The sequence below is a fragment of the Homalodisca vitripennis genome, chromosome 7, assembly GCF_021130785.1.
Source record: "Homalodisca vitripennis isolate AUS2020 chromosome 7, UT_GWSS_2.1, whole genome shotgun sequence".
Lineage (NCBI taxonomy): Eukaryota > Metazoa > Arthropoda > Insecta > Hemiptera > Cicadellidae > Homalodisca > Homalodisca vitripennis.
Window position 1 is genome coordinate 84,837,841 of NC_060213.1, and position 18,201 is coordinate 84,856,041.

The window sequence follows — 18,201 nt, forward strand, 5'->3', positions numbered from 1 at the left end:
TAAGAATACAGCACAGTTCACGTATAAATATATTGATCTATAAATAACTTAAGCTTAATATACAGTAGTTCTCACTTATTGCATTTCTTAGTGAAAGGAAATACTACATTATTTACAAACTTTATTATTATAATGTAGTTATTTAAAAATTAAATTAAATTTTCTAGTGTTATACAACTGTAAGACTTTTATAAATTGTCTATCATTGTATGTACGTATTTTCAATATTGTAGAATACTCACTAACCATTACCGTAGATACTTCGCAGTAAATGAAATAGTTAAGAAATAATAAGAAAAATATGTTATCAATTAATTAAAGTTTTTAGTTAGGATAAATAATTAACGATATGGCTGCAACTAATCAATCTTATTCGTTAATATCCTTTCAGTTAATTACATTACAAATTTATCTGTACTATTCAAAGAAGAGAAACCCCATCCAATGGTGTAAATTGAGTGAGGCACAATAAGAGTGAGCGCTTGGGCACTTATGTGGTGGGACAAGTGTACTGTGGCGCGCCCTAGCTCCCGTCAAGTAATCTTATCGACTCTTTCACTCGCTCCGGTTCCAAAGTGAGGGATTTCCACCAATTATGTTAACAAAGGTAAAAGAATTGAGATAGATTTTGTCCCTTGATAAGTATTTCGTATAAAACTAGAATATTTCCTGACATGAATAGTTGTGTTATCTTTGTCAAGATATCCCTTGATAGCAAGTTTTATCCCGGCTGGTATATCCTAAAAATTACTGGGCGATCTTCGATAAGTCAGCAAAAACATCTTTGGAGTGCGGATTTCAGGCAACAATAACCGTGAAAAAGTAGAGACTTGCCGGAATGTATTTAGTAGAAAGTTTGTTTTAAAAACGATGGTGAGTATGAAACATTATTGTTTAATTAAATAACATCTAAAGTTAAGTTATTCCACAATAAAGTTAAAATAAAATGGCATAAACATTGCAATATCGAGTCTAAATATCTAGAGGTTGGAAGTGAGTGCCCTAGTACAAGATTAGAGCCTTCTTCGTTTCCAAATGAGTGTATTAATGTTTGTAAGTCAACGCTTAAAATTTTCAGTTATCTATTTTTGTGCAAAGATAAGAAGAGTGGCGCTTTTACCAGAAGAAAATCGGCTACAGAGGAAACCTACTGTCACTACAAACTTCAGCCTCCACTTAAAAACCAAGAGGAGAGAAGAAAGAAAAATAAGAAAATAACTTCAGGAAACGAAGAACATATCTTTAGTAAATATATTGTAAAAAAAATATATTTATTAAAGTACACATTTGAGCAAGGATTAATTATTTTCATTGCAGTCAAATTTACAAGATTAAAAATCATAGCACGCAAATATCTATCACATATACAAAAATATTACTACAGCCAAGGAGCAATTGCTATCTAAATTGTGAATAGATATAAATAACATAATAATTTTAACTAATACAATTGGAGCACATCGTTAAATTTATAGCAAAAAGAATTATTGTTTCATTAGGATCTCATATACAAGATAAAACTACATTAAAGAAAGATCTTCTCTAAATTGGTTTATAGCTTAAATATAAATGCGAATGTAATGGTAGTTCTGACCGTTTAATTTAAAAACAGATATTCTTTAAATTGAGCTTGTAGATTCATTCTTGTTTTTTACTTGTACCTGATCCCTCGCATTATCTTGAATAAAAGGGATATTATTTCAAAGATTCCGTGGTCTTTAATTACAAGGCTTTTTCACCCTATGAAGGTACCCTTTCATAAAGAGTTTTCAGATTCTAGAAACTAACCAGAAGGGTGATTGACATTTTGGTCCATAAAGAGCTTTTATTTTTGGTCCCTAAGTTACCATATTTGGGGATTTAAATTTTACGATCAGATAAAAATATATACTTTGCTATAATAGTCATCATCACACTCCTATTCAATCTATATTTCAACTCCCCAGGAAAATATCAATGTGTGATTAATTAGTAAATATATGTTTAAATTTGGAATATCATCAACCTTGCACGCTCTCATACGATGTATAGAATGTGTTTTGCTTATTTATTGTCATTTGGACGTATAACAGTAACAAATCTGGGATGGTTCCGACAAGGTATAATCAGAGGAAATTAAAAGCACTCAGGAAAAGTTATACACTGTTAGACTAGCTGGTAAACATCCCTTTGATAAATTATGGATAACCAACGGTTTAATACTATTTACAATAGAAATTTTAGAAAAACTGAAGAGTTATGTAAATTAGCTTCAGTTAGTAGAAAACTTATTAAATATTTCGGTGTGATTCTAAAAAAATTTAAAGAGCATAAATATTAATGCTTTAAGAATATATGATCGTCTTGGACAGCTACACTTCATGTATAACTATATCCCTGAAAATATATTCCTGCATATGTGCATCGTATACGTAGGGCTGACATTATGCAAGGATGGCTATAAGTAGGCTCTTGAATCAGGCTCCAATAACTGAGATTACTCATTTGTTCCAATATTTAAAAGTTAATACGTTCCACTAATATCTTTTAAAAAACATGTTCACTAAAAGTCTTACACAAACCATGACTCGGTGAAAACATAGGAAAATTGGATTTGAAGCCAAGTGGATTGATGAGACTTTAAATTATTAAGCCTTTTAACTAATGTTCATTCTACGTATTTGAACTCATCCATTAGACTATATCAGTCATATATACGAGTATATATATTGCCAAAGGCTATAGCAAAGAAAGATATGCGTCTGTTGAGAAAAACGGAAACGCAGTTCTGGGACTGACCGACAGAGGTGACTACTTCTTATAATGGGCTATTACTTTATATATATTTATATTATTTATAATATAAATAATATAAAATTTACACTCATACATATTTAAAATATATTAGATACTTATTAAATGGAAATTTTTTATTTTCAAATTAAAAAAGAGAAACATAATTCTTTAATTTTCTAAAAATTATTTTATAATAATTGTATACCCATTTTATCAAATTATTTACGTTTTCATATTACAATGATCAGTGACTTATAAATATTAAAGTAATAAATATTTATACATTTTCCTTATTATCGTTTTTATTAGTTTCTATAATTTGGTCCGTATCTTTCAACTACAGGTTCGTATTTCTAAAATAATTACATCATTTTCATTATCATTATATTTCTATAATGAAATTATGGGCTTATAATAATTGAGGTAAGAAATAAAAATTCTGGAAAGTGATTTTGTTAAAAATATTATAAACACAGCATGTATTTTTGTCCCATATCTCGTTGTACTTACGTTTCATCGTTTGACATTGTTAAATTTTAATCTATCTTTTAAAAAAAAAACAATTATTGATTTTGACTTTTCTTAATACAAATCTTTTTTCCATTCTGTTTTTATGTAAATTTTTTTTCGTGAATGTAAGGAAAAGTACTACAAATGTAATTGAATAAAGTTATAATTTTAATCAACAGAAAGACTAATTTTCTACCAGAATTAAATTACACTACGGCTTTGTTGGCTATAAAAGATCTAATTCATTTACTTTTAATCCTTATTTTAATCTCATCAGGAGGTAAATAAATACATTTTACGTTGGAATCGCAAATAAAATTAATTAATAGTTCATAGATTTATATAAACCAGTATTTTACCATATATTTTAGTCTATTTGCAAAGTTTTTTTTATTTTCTTTATCATATATATTATCGTACGTTAGTGTAGTTAATGTTTCCCTTTTAATCTCTCCTAAAAGATTCTTCATTAATGTCAACTTTGGTTAGTTCAGATCAGCTGTTTATATTACGGGTTGTTTACGTTTCGGTAAAGAATTATTTTTGAAAGCACGTAGAAAAAATACATCCATAGAATGCCAAAAAAGGTGTAACTTTAACAAGGAGCAACAGTGACCTCTCACTAGCACGCCTGAATAGCCTCCGAACGGAGAAAGGAAAGTCTTGACATCAAAATGACCGCGATGATAGTTCCGCCCCTAGCGGCTACAGAGCGAACAAGCCTGAAGCTTTGGTTTGTGAGGAGAAACGAGAATGTCTTTCCCTGTGCAAAACATACATACATCGCCAAAAGAAATAGTTACCTTATAATACATAGTTATACAGTTCGACAATAATACATTATGAAATGTGCCTACATTTAAATGTTTTTGTATTTAATATTTTGCTCTGAGCTAACTAAATCTAATAAAGTGTTATACACTTTTCTGTTATGTTATTCTTTTAATTTAAGAGTAGATAATATACTTAATAATAGATAACTTGCAAGATTATTAATATAGAGATTATGAATTTGCAAGGTTAAATTTAATTTAATTTCTCCACAAGTGATGTAGTAAGTGATAGTATGTTACCTTTTAGCTAAAACTATTGTACGTTTTCCAAGTACAGTGCCGCTGATGATGCTGAGGAAGAATGGAGGAACGATCGGAAAGCTAGTGCCGTCACTTGGCACGATACTTTATTATATACTAACAAAAAGGGCGTTTCTTTTTAATTACAAATTACGAATATCGTAGAAGAATATCGAACCTGTGCTTGTTGCAGTATTGGAGTAACTTAGCGTTGAAACACACGTCACTTAGTCCGTATCAATTATTTATTTTCTGTACATCTAACACAATCAAAGCTTAAATTTTTGCTTGTAGATTAATATTCAACTTATTTGGCACAGATTTCCGTTTATTTTTTCAAGCTAAAGGATGTTAAATAAAACACTGTGATAGTAAAACACTTTATTTAATAAGACGCATAAATAAAACAAAATTATAATCCAAAACCCCAACATCCTTAAGATTTAACCCATAAACCATGACATATATTCTTTAAAAAGGGCATCTGAAGCCAATTCACATGCTGTTTAACAGGTCATATGCTTAAAAGGAGAGGGAAAATGGGATGATAGTAAAAAATGCAAGAAACAAACGAGATTAATAAACTTGAGAAAATGAAAATAAATAAAAAATTTGAATATCGAGTGATTTTTTACGGTTAAAACAAACTACGCTAAATTAGAAAAATACATTCGCAGTATAGTTTATACTGTGTAATTTTGTTGGACAATTATGGTCACATGTCAATATTTTAGAAATAAAATAAAATTTTATTGAGATTGTGAATACTATATTTAAGAACAATTTGAATTATTTAAATATCATTTCCGTATTTTAATATGTTCAACTCAACCCTATTTCCAAAATTTGGAATGTAGTAGACGATTATTATCATACACTATACTTGGTGTCCTTAACTTTTAATACTTTTTGGATAAATAACTATAACATATCCAAGAAACGAATTGCCTTGAATTGTAAATTTTCTTTTTTTAGGTAGTGTGCTTACTGAAAAAATATATAATAGTCTGCAAACATTTTTCGCTTTATATGGATATACATGTTCACAGAAAATTGTTAAAATATGTTATAATATTGTATGCATGTTAAAATTAAACAAGTATACTGAACAATACCGTGTACAAGCATTTTTTGTTACTGATATAGGCTACGTACTTAAACCGTTTGAAATAAAACAGTTTTTTGTTTTATTTATAACACACTACATTTTTCTGGTTTATCAACAAGGATCTTTTTAAGATAAGAAAGTGTTGAGAGATTAACAACTAAATGTTTATAATTTCACTGATCTGGCATAGTAACATATTTACCCGTTTAAACGGTTGAAGACTGTAAGAATATTTTCCAGTATTATTTCAGGTTACATTAGAGTTGAACATTATAAAACTAAATATTACTGTAAACGTTGAATATATCTATATTATTGCTAATGGTACATTTGAATAAGAAAGGACCCTTTTTGCTTATAAAAATCAATTTAAAATACCCATATAGTTACGAAGGATTATTACTGATGAAGAGTGTTACTGGAAGTAACGGATGATTGGAGGTAGTGGATAAAATATAGGATTAACACCACAATTATAACATCTTTGGCTAAGCGTCGTTAAGTCAAAAACAAAATAAATATACAAAATAAATTAAAACATTTGCTTAAAATATATAATAATCAACATTAACTATTAAATAGTTCCTTAGCATAAAATTACTGTTTGTATTTACAAGATGGACATTTATATTATTTATATCGGAAAGTAGTCAAGATATACGTCCTCATGTGTCAATCATAGCACTGCCAGCAACTGTTTTTCACAGTCTAATATACATCACAATCTTGGTAACACTATAGTTATTCTTAATATTACCTTATAGTTAATATAAACACCGTATTTCATACGTAAATATAAATTTTACTTTTTACACAATAACACCTGTAAAATCGTGGTACAGTTTTTTTGACATTTTATCATTTGCAGTTTGAATGAAAACTAGGTAGTGTGATTCTAATAAACTAATTAATAATAAACGCTTTTACCTCTTATGGAAATTCAATACCGTTCGTTAAAGATTATACAGGTAACGTTAATGTATTTACAGGTAATTTCAGTTTTGTCGATTGCATAGGGAACATATATTACATATTTGTGTTATTCATTGAATATTAGATAAAAATATAATTTTTTTAGTTTCACACGTTAAGTAACACAAGCAACTCATATTCACGATCAGTAGTAGTTTTGCAATCTTCTGAGTCAAACGGCGCAAAGATAAACAATCAAGTTTTACTACAGATTTTTACAATTATTATTAAATAATTTTTATAAATTATAAGGCTTTAAACATATATACGCACCCTGAATTTTATTTAATTTTTTGAAATTTATAACCTGATTTACAAAATATGTCTTAATATTTGATAATTTATTGTCAATCGTAAAGAGCTTATTAAGTAAACCTACAGCGTTTTAGATTAACTTAAATAAATGTGTATACGATTTTAGTTTTTAATATTTTAAGTTACATATATACATGCGTCATTTTTAGGGTTTCTAATTTTGTTATGAATTTCCATATATCTACAAACCAATGCACAACATTTTAGTAATCAATGTATTTTGCTTTCGAAATAAAACAACCATTGTATTGTACCACACGTCATTAGCATATCTTGAAATACTATTTTACTAGTTTTAAGTGGAAAATAATTACTATCGAGTATTCTAAAATTATTATCATCACAATTGAAATTGTCTGGAAAATTTATAATTTATTATAAATGCTTAACAATATATTTACATTTATGTATATATGTATAACAACCTACATGAATAAGCAAAACTTACATCATACAATCAGTGACAAAAAATACCAACCATAAATGAATTGTTTTGATTTACAATCTGATGAGTTAATATTCCATAAAATTTCCTCCAGTTGTTGCATCGTTAGGCGAACCTTGAATACACACAAAGGAATATGCATTGGTTGGAAACAGTAGGAAAAAGAGGCGGGAACAAAAGGTTTTAATCAGTAGTGTGTTTACAAAACATTGACACAATTTGTGACATGAATAAAATTACTACTTTGTAAAATGAAATTGAAAAACTTTCAATAGGATCATATTTACAATGCGTTTAAATCTGTTACAACCTAAGAAAAATATTTATATGTGCCATTACAAACCGGAAAGTACTAGACTTGAGCCACGTTTTCCTACAGCTTCCAACCCTTAGTCAGTGTCGGTAGAGGCGTCATGTACAAGCCAGTGGTGAAGTCTCGGCACTCACGACACACTGGCGCGCACTGGTGGGGGATGAGCAATAATTCACATAAACGCTATGTACAGCGGCGGGTATGGAGAGACTCATGTAAGACGGGTGACCAGGTGTCCTAGAAGCACCATGGAGGCCACGGCCACCACTAGGGAACGGCGGGAGAGGCAACAGGAGAGGCCTAGGCCTGCAGACAACGGCCCCCACCACACTCCTGGGAGTGGGGAGGCGCAATTCTTCCCGCGCTGCATCGCCGCCGGGTGCTCATCTGTAACAGAACTCATCGTAAGTTCACAATAGAATTTTCGATTGTTTTCTCGCAACATCTGGCTGTACTGCACCAGTTCATTGGTGTTTAGTACTGTTTACAGTCACAGTCATGTTTCAGAGTTTACATGTTTAATTGAAAACCAAAAATATATATGAACCAAACTGCATAATACAATTATGTTGCAAATTTTGCATACGATTCCCATCATTTAAGCATTTTATTCCACCAAAAAGGAAAACATAAACAAGTTTATAAAATTATTAAAAAGAAGGAATTTTACAAACTGTGGAATTAAAATAAGAAAGCTTGCAAAAGCATAACATAAAAACTAAAATTGTTAAACGATTGACATTGTTTTCATTATATAGAGGCTATGACTAGTGACTGAGGTTTTTTACCAGTTCAAACCACACTGTCCAGTAAGGACGGATTTGATATAAAGGATGATACAGTTTGATATGAATATCGGTTTAGCTACACATTAAGCAATATTGTATAGATTATTTTCAAATGTGACATGAATAATTACATAACAAAATAGAATAACCCTAAATATTATTTAAATACAAATGTTTTAAAGATCACTATTCCAAGAAACATGAGAAATTGCACTAGCGTGACAAAGAACATATATTGCAAATTAGCCACTAAATGTTGTTAACGGAAACATCGTTTGTTTGGGAGTACAAATATGCAATAAATAGAATAATATTATAAATCATGATATGGAGTAATTTATTATTTTATCCTGTAACCATATAATCTAGCAAAAAAATATTATTTAGTATGTAAATGCAATGATTTGGCTCTTTTACCAATAAATGAATAAGCTTAATATTTTATGATTATTTTTTTAATAATAGAACTACTTAACTGTTGTTTAACAAGTATTGCTCAGAGCAAGTCGCTTGTCTACTGGTTTAGTTTGTGCTATATAAAGAGAATCCAGATTAATTGCAATAAATCATATGTAAACAACTAGTGTACATGTAATATGTTACGTAACTGTTATGAGATAATTTTACAAAATTACAAACTTTCCGTATTCCTTAAGGGATTTTATTAACTTAGTGTACGTAATGTCAGAAGGGCCAAAGCTTACGGTCTGCTCGGCCCGTTGCCAGTGATGTGGACCCTACGGCAACGCACATTCACCTGCAAGTCATAAAATATGCGTTACGAGCACGGGGACTCTCAGTGGAACTGCTAGCTCTGCATAGTTTTGTTTGTTATTTGCAACAAATACTAGTCACGGTTTCCTCATTTTGCTGTTTACACCGTCAACAAACATTGTGGATTATTCAACAAATGTTTTATTACAGTTTGGGTCCTCCCAATAGAATGCGAAATTATTTATTCTTCACGACAGAGTAAGCAGGAGAAGTTATTAGACAGGAAAGCAATTATATAATAATAGGAAAGGATCTGATACCCAAAATTCCAACTCTTTTATTTTGATTCCTCAATGGTCCTTAAGGTTTGATGGATATCTAGGTCTACCTAGAATACTCTTTTATCTGATTTTGAACACCCCTATCGTGATTCTATGAATATTTGAGATTGTATATTAAATTAAATAATCATTATCGGTATGAGGAAATCTTTTACATCGCTGTACATCCGAATTTAACCTGCCTCTTTAAATGTTATGTCTTGTTGGAAAGAACATAAGCAAATAGAAAGTACTCCTAAGGTTCACCAATTAAATTTATGAAGTGAAAAATGAAATCTTTCTAAGAACAAAAAGTCCATTAACTTGTAGGATAACTGCTCTACCTTTACTTCATAACCCAGGAATGAAACCACCGTAAAAAGTTATTAAAGACTTTACGATCAGCTGTCTCAAAGCATGGATTTTGAAAGCCCCCTAATACATCGCTTCTCACTGAAAAATACAGTAGATATGTTTACATAATTACCAATTCATGTATCCGGAGAAACTACAATTGAACGATCTGAACTTAATAAACCGATGTAAATCTTTATCAATGGAAGAGACAAAACGTAAAGAAAGATTTATCTCACAGACGAACTAACTTCCTCGAAACCAACAGATATCCTCTTTGGACTAAGAAGAGATAATTAATCAAAAGGTTCTCTAAAACTTTTTGATCAATACCTTCCACAGATAAAACTATTTTTTTATATGTTAATCTTAAAACTATTACGTTTTTCCTAAGAGAAATAGAAACCTTAGTACAAAATTATAATTCATTTAACACATGTCTATCAAGAGTTATGCAATAGATGAAGATGGATAGGTGGATGGACACGACTTCATTTTAATAAGACTCTGTTAGGTTCTAATTACACTAGTGTTAGAAGTTACTATAAATCTTGAATATAATAAATATTACACACATATTCAAAAACATTTGATCGCCATTGTTTAACATTATATTTTATTATTGAAATACCCTGCAGAACGACTAAAGGGTACAGTATTATAGAATGATAAAAAGGTTTTATTGTGTTTCCACATTATAGCGCAGTTCAATTACCCAAAAACGTAAAAATAACTCAGTTTTGATACATAAAAAAGCCAAGAGACCATGACAACCGTAGACAAGGTATCATTTTATTACCGGTTCTTACCTAAAATCTCTAGGAGAAGATTGTTTCTGACAACGGTGCTTACCATAGTAGATATTCACTGCTCCCCTCTTAGGGCTTCACCTCTTTTAAGAATATTTGATAAAAATTGTATCTTGGCTTTATTATGAAAGTAATAAAGACACAATTTTCATAAAGCAGTTTTCAATAACGATGCTCCCAGAAGAAAGTATATTTAATATGTTTACACTGGGAAAATTCATTCTTTCCAACGTAGATCCTTTGCAGGTTTAAACTACGTATTTGAAAAATCGGAAATCGTAAGTAAACCGTAAAATAAAATATTACGTACAATTTGTGCCCACCTTAGGCTTCCTAATCTCTCCAGATCTAAACCAATTTCATTCCTGTGTGTTGCATAAAATATCCATATAAAGTTTAGATAAGATATTTCCTATCAAAATATACCGGGGATAAACAAAATCCCTCCATCCTAGGTGCTAGGTTTGAACACAATGGTCAGTCATATTTCACTGGATACCGGCCTTAATTTGGCATTGGCCAATAAAATGAATATTTTAAGTTTCGTTACGATTTTTTCAATAAAAAAGTTTCTAGATTATATTACGCTTTATCAAAACTTTATCCTTTTAGTGTAAATTTTTTTCAGTAACTATGATGGAAATATTCGTGCTGTACGAAATTGAAATAAATGTACGGAATCTCCCAAGTTTATAAATGTAGAGTATTTGGATAAAGAATATATGGAATTTTAGTAGGCAAAAAAAGATAATTAAACGTTTTCTTACACACTACAAGGTTAATATTTTACAGAGAGTTTTTCCTTTACACCAAAGTTTGGGACAATTAGTAGTTCTCGCCCACTTATTTGAATCGCAGGAACTACAGGTATATGGTTTATTCTTGTTATCCTGGTCGTTGTTTTTATGTTCTACTGTGTTCAATGAGACACCGAGTCTCAGGTTGGATATAGAATGTTCTAATCTTTAAGTGCATACTATGGACACATTCACTTTTAGTTTCGACGTTGTTTCCTTCCAGATTTAACATGATATGCTATTCCTTCATGTGCTTAAAACTATTTCTTGTTATTAAAATCGTTGGTGTTTTTTTAATGTATAAATGTGCTATTTAAATTAAAAGAACAGACTAAAATATTTAGCAAGTGTAGGTAATTATGTTATAATTGAGAACTACGGTACCAATTATGTATTACAAACGATAAAGAAAGACTGGTTACAAAGTATCCTTTAAAAAGTTGTATGAACTAATATTTAATATGGTAAAACAACAATGGTATTACTATCATATATGAAATAATAACTGTATAATGATGATCATGTCATATCATAATGGCTATTTCCTGGTACATACGGAATGTAAATGCTTGTTGCATATAAACACAAGTTGGCAGTTAACTTCATGCTCTATTACACGCACACGTTATAAAGGCAACTGAGTTACATTATTGCATGGTCTACTGAACTCAATATCAATCGATAGTCAAGTAACATGGTAAATATAAAAAATACAATAAAGCTATCTATTTAGATTTATTCATCATATTGAATATTTATTTCTCATTTTTAAGTAAACAATTTCTACATGTCTTTTAGTTTATTCTAAATTTTAATGTATTAAATTAATAGAACTTATAGAATAATAGAAAATAGAATTAATATGTATCGAAACTATTTTTGTAACTACTAAATACAAGAAAATATGTTATTAATAGATTTATAATAATAGTTACACAAAATTAAAGTTAGATTGAATAAACTATTTAAGTCAGTAAGGCAAACTAAAACAGAATTTTTGTAAACAATTTATCAAACACATGAAATTAACCTTTGTCATCCGTCACTTATTGAATATCATACCAAATGTTTTATAGAAGGAACTGAATGGTACACGTGTGGTATATAAACTAAAATATCTATTTTATATTTTTTAAAGTCCAAATATCTCTAGTAAAAAAAAATGTTCTATTGTAATAAAGGTTATGTATTCGAAGCAATTAAATTGTATATCAATTGAAATAATAGAAGAAATATTACTGCCATAAACTATTATGTATTTATATAAAAATAAAGATGTAGAAAAACAAAAAAATTCACAAACAAGCTGTATATTTATGTTTTTTTCCAAAAACAAATATTTAGTAAAAAAGTTACTTCCAAAGACCCATTATATTTAGTAATATTAAGATTTTTCCAGTGTAGGTTAATGGTATCATAATTATATGTGATAATGTGTGTTATATTCTGTAAAGTCTCAGAGATTTTTTCACCTCTCGGAACGTTTTATACAAGAACTTAAAAGCCAGCAGAGGCACAAAATACCCTCGTTACAAGACAATTAACAAAGGTGACAAGGCTCCGTGGAAACCCGGGTTTTTCTCTCATCCGGCCACTCATTTCTGCTGTTTATCTTGGTTGCTAACAGCGTTTATTATTTTTTCATAAGGGAAAATTAAAAAAATATTAAAGAATATATACTTAGTAAAATATTAAGTCTTTTTCTTGTAAGGTATATTTATGATGTACCTTATATGAAAAATATTATGGATAATAAATAACTAAGTTTATAATATAGTGTCAAATAGTCATTTTATGATTTACAAAACGTCATTCTACTCAAAGAAAACGCATAATTTTCAATGAATATCATATAACTCTTCAATGAACGCTATTATACATTTTTTGTAGCCGATAAAACTATATGAATCATATTATACATATTATTATAACGCTTTCATATGTTACTATATGGGAGTTATTGCCAAAATAAATATTATAAGAATTATAGTAATTTTTTACAACTATACACAAATTAACTTTCATAAAAAATCGAGAAACAATCACTCCATTTTTAGAGACGTAATACGGGGGTATCGAAAAATTAAAAAATAAGTACCTTTTAAAGTACTTCTTTTTTAGTTTCGCATTCCTGATAATGTCATCGGAATGGAATATAAAACTTAAATCAACAAGAGCAATACATAAAATAGCCGAAAATTTCCAAAAAAGTTACTTTATTCCTTTTGTTGCATGAAAATGTTATGTGTTTTATATATATATATATATATATATATATATATATATAATATATATATATATATATATATATATATATATCAGGTTCTGTTGGTGGTCATCTCATAGGTAAACATTCCATTTTTAATGATACAAACCAAGTACTTCTTTTTAATTTGAGTAAAAAATTTCAATTTTACATTACATTCACGGTTTATTGAAATCGTCTTCTATATCCAAGATATCCTTTGTACGACATCAATGCAATAAGGAATGCGATATTTGTAAAAATAATACAAAGCCAAGAAGCATAAATTAACTTATCTCTAAATTGAATTCCCCGCTGTCACGAAATACTACGCTGGAAGCGTATACTATGCGAATCGACTCACTATTACCCCTTTTGAAACAGCCATGATGGCATGTTGGAGAACGTAAATGCGTTAGGTTGATTTGTAGATTTCTTTGATTAGTCTAGTTAATGTGGCATACATACCATTGAGGACATGTAACTGGACGCTCGCCGAGTCCAGGTTAGAAGGACTGCAAGTGTAGTTTCCCGAGTCCTCACGGCGGGCTTCGTAGATGACCAGACTGCCAACGGTCGTGTCGGCCGACACTCTCTCTGACACGATGTCCTTCAGCTTCCGGTCGTAGTCCAGCACCCGTTTGCCGTTATGGTACCAGAATATGTATGCTGGCTCCTCCAGGCTCTGCGTGATTACACACTTGACCTGAACTATACTTCCGGCCTTCACGTAGATGTCAGTCTCGCCCAGGATCTCGATCTTTGGTACTGTTGACAAACAAAAAGACATTATATTTTGAAGGACATGCCTTTTGGCGGACAGTAGTATTTGAAACTGTATATTGAATGTTCCGGTTCCAAAGCCTAATGTAATTGTTTTTAAACATTTGTTACTTTTAATGCCCCAAGATGGTTTAATATTATTTCTGTTAAATTAGATCATTTAGCAACCATTAATCTTTTTTTTAAAAGTTGCAAATATTTTTATTTTTGTTGGATGAAGTGATAGCAAGTGTTGTTTTAGAATTTTTGAATGAAATAATGAATAATGTGTATATTTTAGTTCGTTTTTATCACTATTTATAGTTAACTCCAAATATTCTTTTTTATTTTTACGTCCATGACTTGTTTTATAGATTCTGTAAGAATATTTTATTAATATATTATTCATGTAGCGGTTCAATATTTCTTTGAGTTTTGTTTTATTATTTTATTTTAATCTGATCTGCATCCTTCATCGGGCTTTTGCCTATGAGTTGTTCCATTGTATTTCAAAATTATTTTTTTTTAAGTTCTTTTTTATTGTTAAGTTTACATTTAGTGTGTATGGATGTATTTCTTTTGTATAAGTCTCTTGTAAAGTTTTTAAATACTGTGAAATAAAATCTTTTTGAAATGACTGAATGTAAACAAATTTAAATTCACTTTCATCATAAAAATGAGCAATTTAACTTGATTATTGAGGCTAGAATATTTACATTTATATTGAGGTCAATGATTTCTTACTTTTTTCCCCAACATTAGAGTAATAAATCATGAACAATTAATAACAATTTTCAAAAATTATAACATTAAAATAAATTTTTTTACTGAATTTATTAGATAATTTTTAATTTGGTACCATATACTCAAACTAAAATTGGGAATAACCATTTTAATGAATAGTATTGTGTAAATATACGTCAACGTATGTATTTTGCAATCTGCATATGGAAAACTGAGTTTTAATATTTTTAAACTAAGTACTACTACGAGTGTACTTAAATTACAGTACTCAGTAGATATTATAGAGTTAAGATATTTGTAATTAAAATAAGTGCGAATATTGAACAGAATAACTAAAAACCCTAAGTTTGACTTTTAACAACACAATTTAAAGCATAAAATGCTATTGATTTTTTTATGACAGCATACGATTACTTAGTTACAAATATATTTTCGTTGTATTAGTAATATACATTTTTATTACAGTATTCTTAGAATTTGTAATTACGATTTCTGAGGTAATGAAATACGATCATGTACACGTGAATTTTAGAATATATGATTTCTTAGTGGGAATACTTAGCTATAAACTAAGTATATTATTTGTTTTCATATTTTGTATAGAAGAATAAATTATAATAGTTAGTGAATTATTTACTATTACTAAAATTCTAGTTATATGGAATTAACATTGTGAACAAGTTTATTTGGTTATTTTATTCCAGAGAACGTACAAATAAAGGTATTATAGGCACCGTTTAACAGATTATGAAGAGTTAAATCGTTTATCACCACAAGATGAAAGTTACGGTAGTCATTTTCCCGGAAACTTCGACATGCGTCAGTTGTTGTACGAGATGAATCCGGAAAGTAATAAAAGTTTGTAAACGGTTTCTCCAAAACAACATCGCTTACACAAACAGACCGTATTCGCTTCTCATATGTTCCATTCAAACACGTGTTCTTCTCTTTGCGTAGTTCAACAACTTATTTGATAAAAAAATTTTAAATATGGAAAGTTTTATAATTTGAGTTTTAAGTAGTTTAATTGAGTGATTCAATTTTAAGAAGGAAACGTATTTACGATACAAAACTATAGGAGCATACTTACGTGTTTGTATTTTACTCCTGGGTTATAAAAAAGGTAGTTCTCCAAATAAAATATATATATGTGGTATTTTATGATTTACTATTATTGTATGCATTTCACACACTCTTTAAGTTAAAAGTAAAAAATCGCACCAGGGGAAGATAGGTCTAAAGAGATTTCTCCGAATCTTAATAAGGAAACAAACGGATTAAAGGTGAATTCCGAACCACCACCAATGGCCTTTTGCAAGAACATGATTCCTCATCGGTCACCCATCAAAGCAGAACCCACGCGTGGCGTTCTTTGACTCAGTAACCCATAATATATCAAAATCATCCAAAGTACGCGGTTGTATTCGACAAGATTTTGTATTTAAAATAATTAAATTTACGTTATTAAACGTAAACGTTTATTTTTTATTAGTTTATTTTTGTATGTTTATTTTCTGGTAAAAATAAAATATTAAAATTTTATAAATGTCAAAATCTATTTGAAATATAGAAGAATGATCTATATCCCAAAGATTTAGGTCGGTCTAACCGAATGGTAATTATTATGTATGCGAATATAGTCCAGAAGAGTAGGTGTTTTCGTGGAAAGGTTTTTCAGAGTGCACAGCAGTGAACTGCAAAAACCATCACTTGTGTTTGCACACGCATGCATCCACACACGTATGAATGAACAGAAATACGTGTCGTCGACGCGAGGAACACTTCAACATGGAGCGTGAAACAGTGACTCTTATGCAATATCAATAAATCCTTAATGCTGGTTTACAGTTTGTTCTAAGTCTAATAATACCAGATTTAAGGGAAGCAATCGTTGTTTCGCTGGGTTATAATGAATTTAAATCTTAAACATTGAAATAAATTTTTGCGTAAAAGTTTTGTTTACAAGCCTGTTACTATCCTTAATTATTTTTAGTTTTATTCTTAAAAATATTAACTTCTTGATATCGAATGGGGTTTTACTGGATCTCACTACAGTATGGTTAAATCCTACTTTAAAACAAAAGAAAGTTTAGTAATATTTCTAAAGCCAGTGAAAGAATGTTTGTAAAGGGCTGTTTATCCTGTAATATATTGCAATTTAAGGTAAAACGATTTTATTTCGTTTAGTTCATAATCGTATTTCTTTCCATTTCTTTAAATTTCTTCTAGACAATATATCTTAGTTAGGGTTTTAAAAGTTTACAAACGATAATTCTTATTACAATTCATTCTTTACGTAATTTATTCTTCTTTTTACAGGAATAAACGCAAGTAAAAAAATCAATTGGTAAAGAAACTGGATTGCGGAACTCACCGACAACGTTCAGGGTGACCACGTGACTCAGCTTGGGCTCCATGCTGACCTGGCACTCGTACTGTCCGCGATCCCGTGCCTGGACGTACTTGATCTGCAGGGTCCACGTGTCTGTCGCCTCCACCAGGAACGCCTGGAACCTCTCGTCTGCGATGAACGTGTACCGGTCCACTGTCAGTATGTGGGAGTCTCGCTTTCTCACCCAGGATACCTCCAACATTGTCACATTCACTGTACTGGCTTTATTCCTTCATATGACTATTTATCATGTATCTATTATGTATTTAGTTTTATTTAGAAATGACTGAAACGAATAAGAAGATTTCACAGAACATAAATATTTTTATGATATATTTTAAGCAAAGTTCTTTAAAATATTACTTGTTTTGTCATGAAATGAACGAACCAGAGAGAATAAAATGTGTATATATTATCATCACACTTACATGTCACAAAACTATATAGTTATTTCATAAATTGTATTAGACTGTATTGTTATATTGTATTGATAGGGAACTAGTTTGTACTAACTGAAACAAAATTTCAGCTAATCTAAGCCTTTTTTTATGCATCGGAATCATCATGTTCTGTAAAATTCTTTAGTGGATTTTGATTTTATATATATATATATATATATATATATATATATATATATATATATTATAAGGGGTCCAATTATCAATATTAATTTAAACATTACAGACCCTTAAGTTAAGTTTAGAACATACTGAGTGTCGTTAAATTACCGTAATATAGTTTAAATCTGTTTTAGAATTTAATTTT

At 29.7% G+C, this 18,201-nt stretch overlaps 1 protein-coding gene across 2 annotated transcripts in view; it reads right to left on the reverse strand.

The window, feature by feature from the left end:
* Nucleotides 1-4,724: 4,724 nt before the first annotated feature.
* The window catches only part of LOC124366015 (hemicentin-2-like), a 314,241-nt gene continuing 300,764 nt past the window's right edge, over nt 4,725-18,201 (reverse strand). Inside the window, exons 4-6 of one of the 2 annotated variants that reach the window (XM_046822208.1) lie at nt 17,419-17,629; nt 14,007-14,306; nt 4,725-7,898 (exon numbers count right to left, since the gene is read on the reverse strand). In XM_046822208.1, the coding sequence (XP_046678164.1) occupies nt 7,723-7,898; nt 14,007-14,306; nt 17,419-17,629 (687 nt within the window). In that variant the 3' untranslated portion in view covers nt 4,725-7,722. Of the gene's footprint in view, nt 7,899-14,006; nt 14,307-17,418; nt 17,633-18,201 lie in introns of both variants that reach the window. The other variant, XM_046822207.1, reaches the window with a different exon arrangement.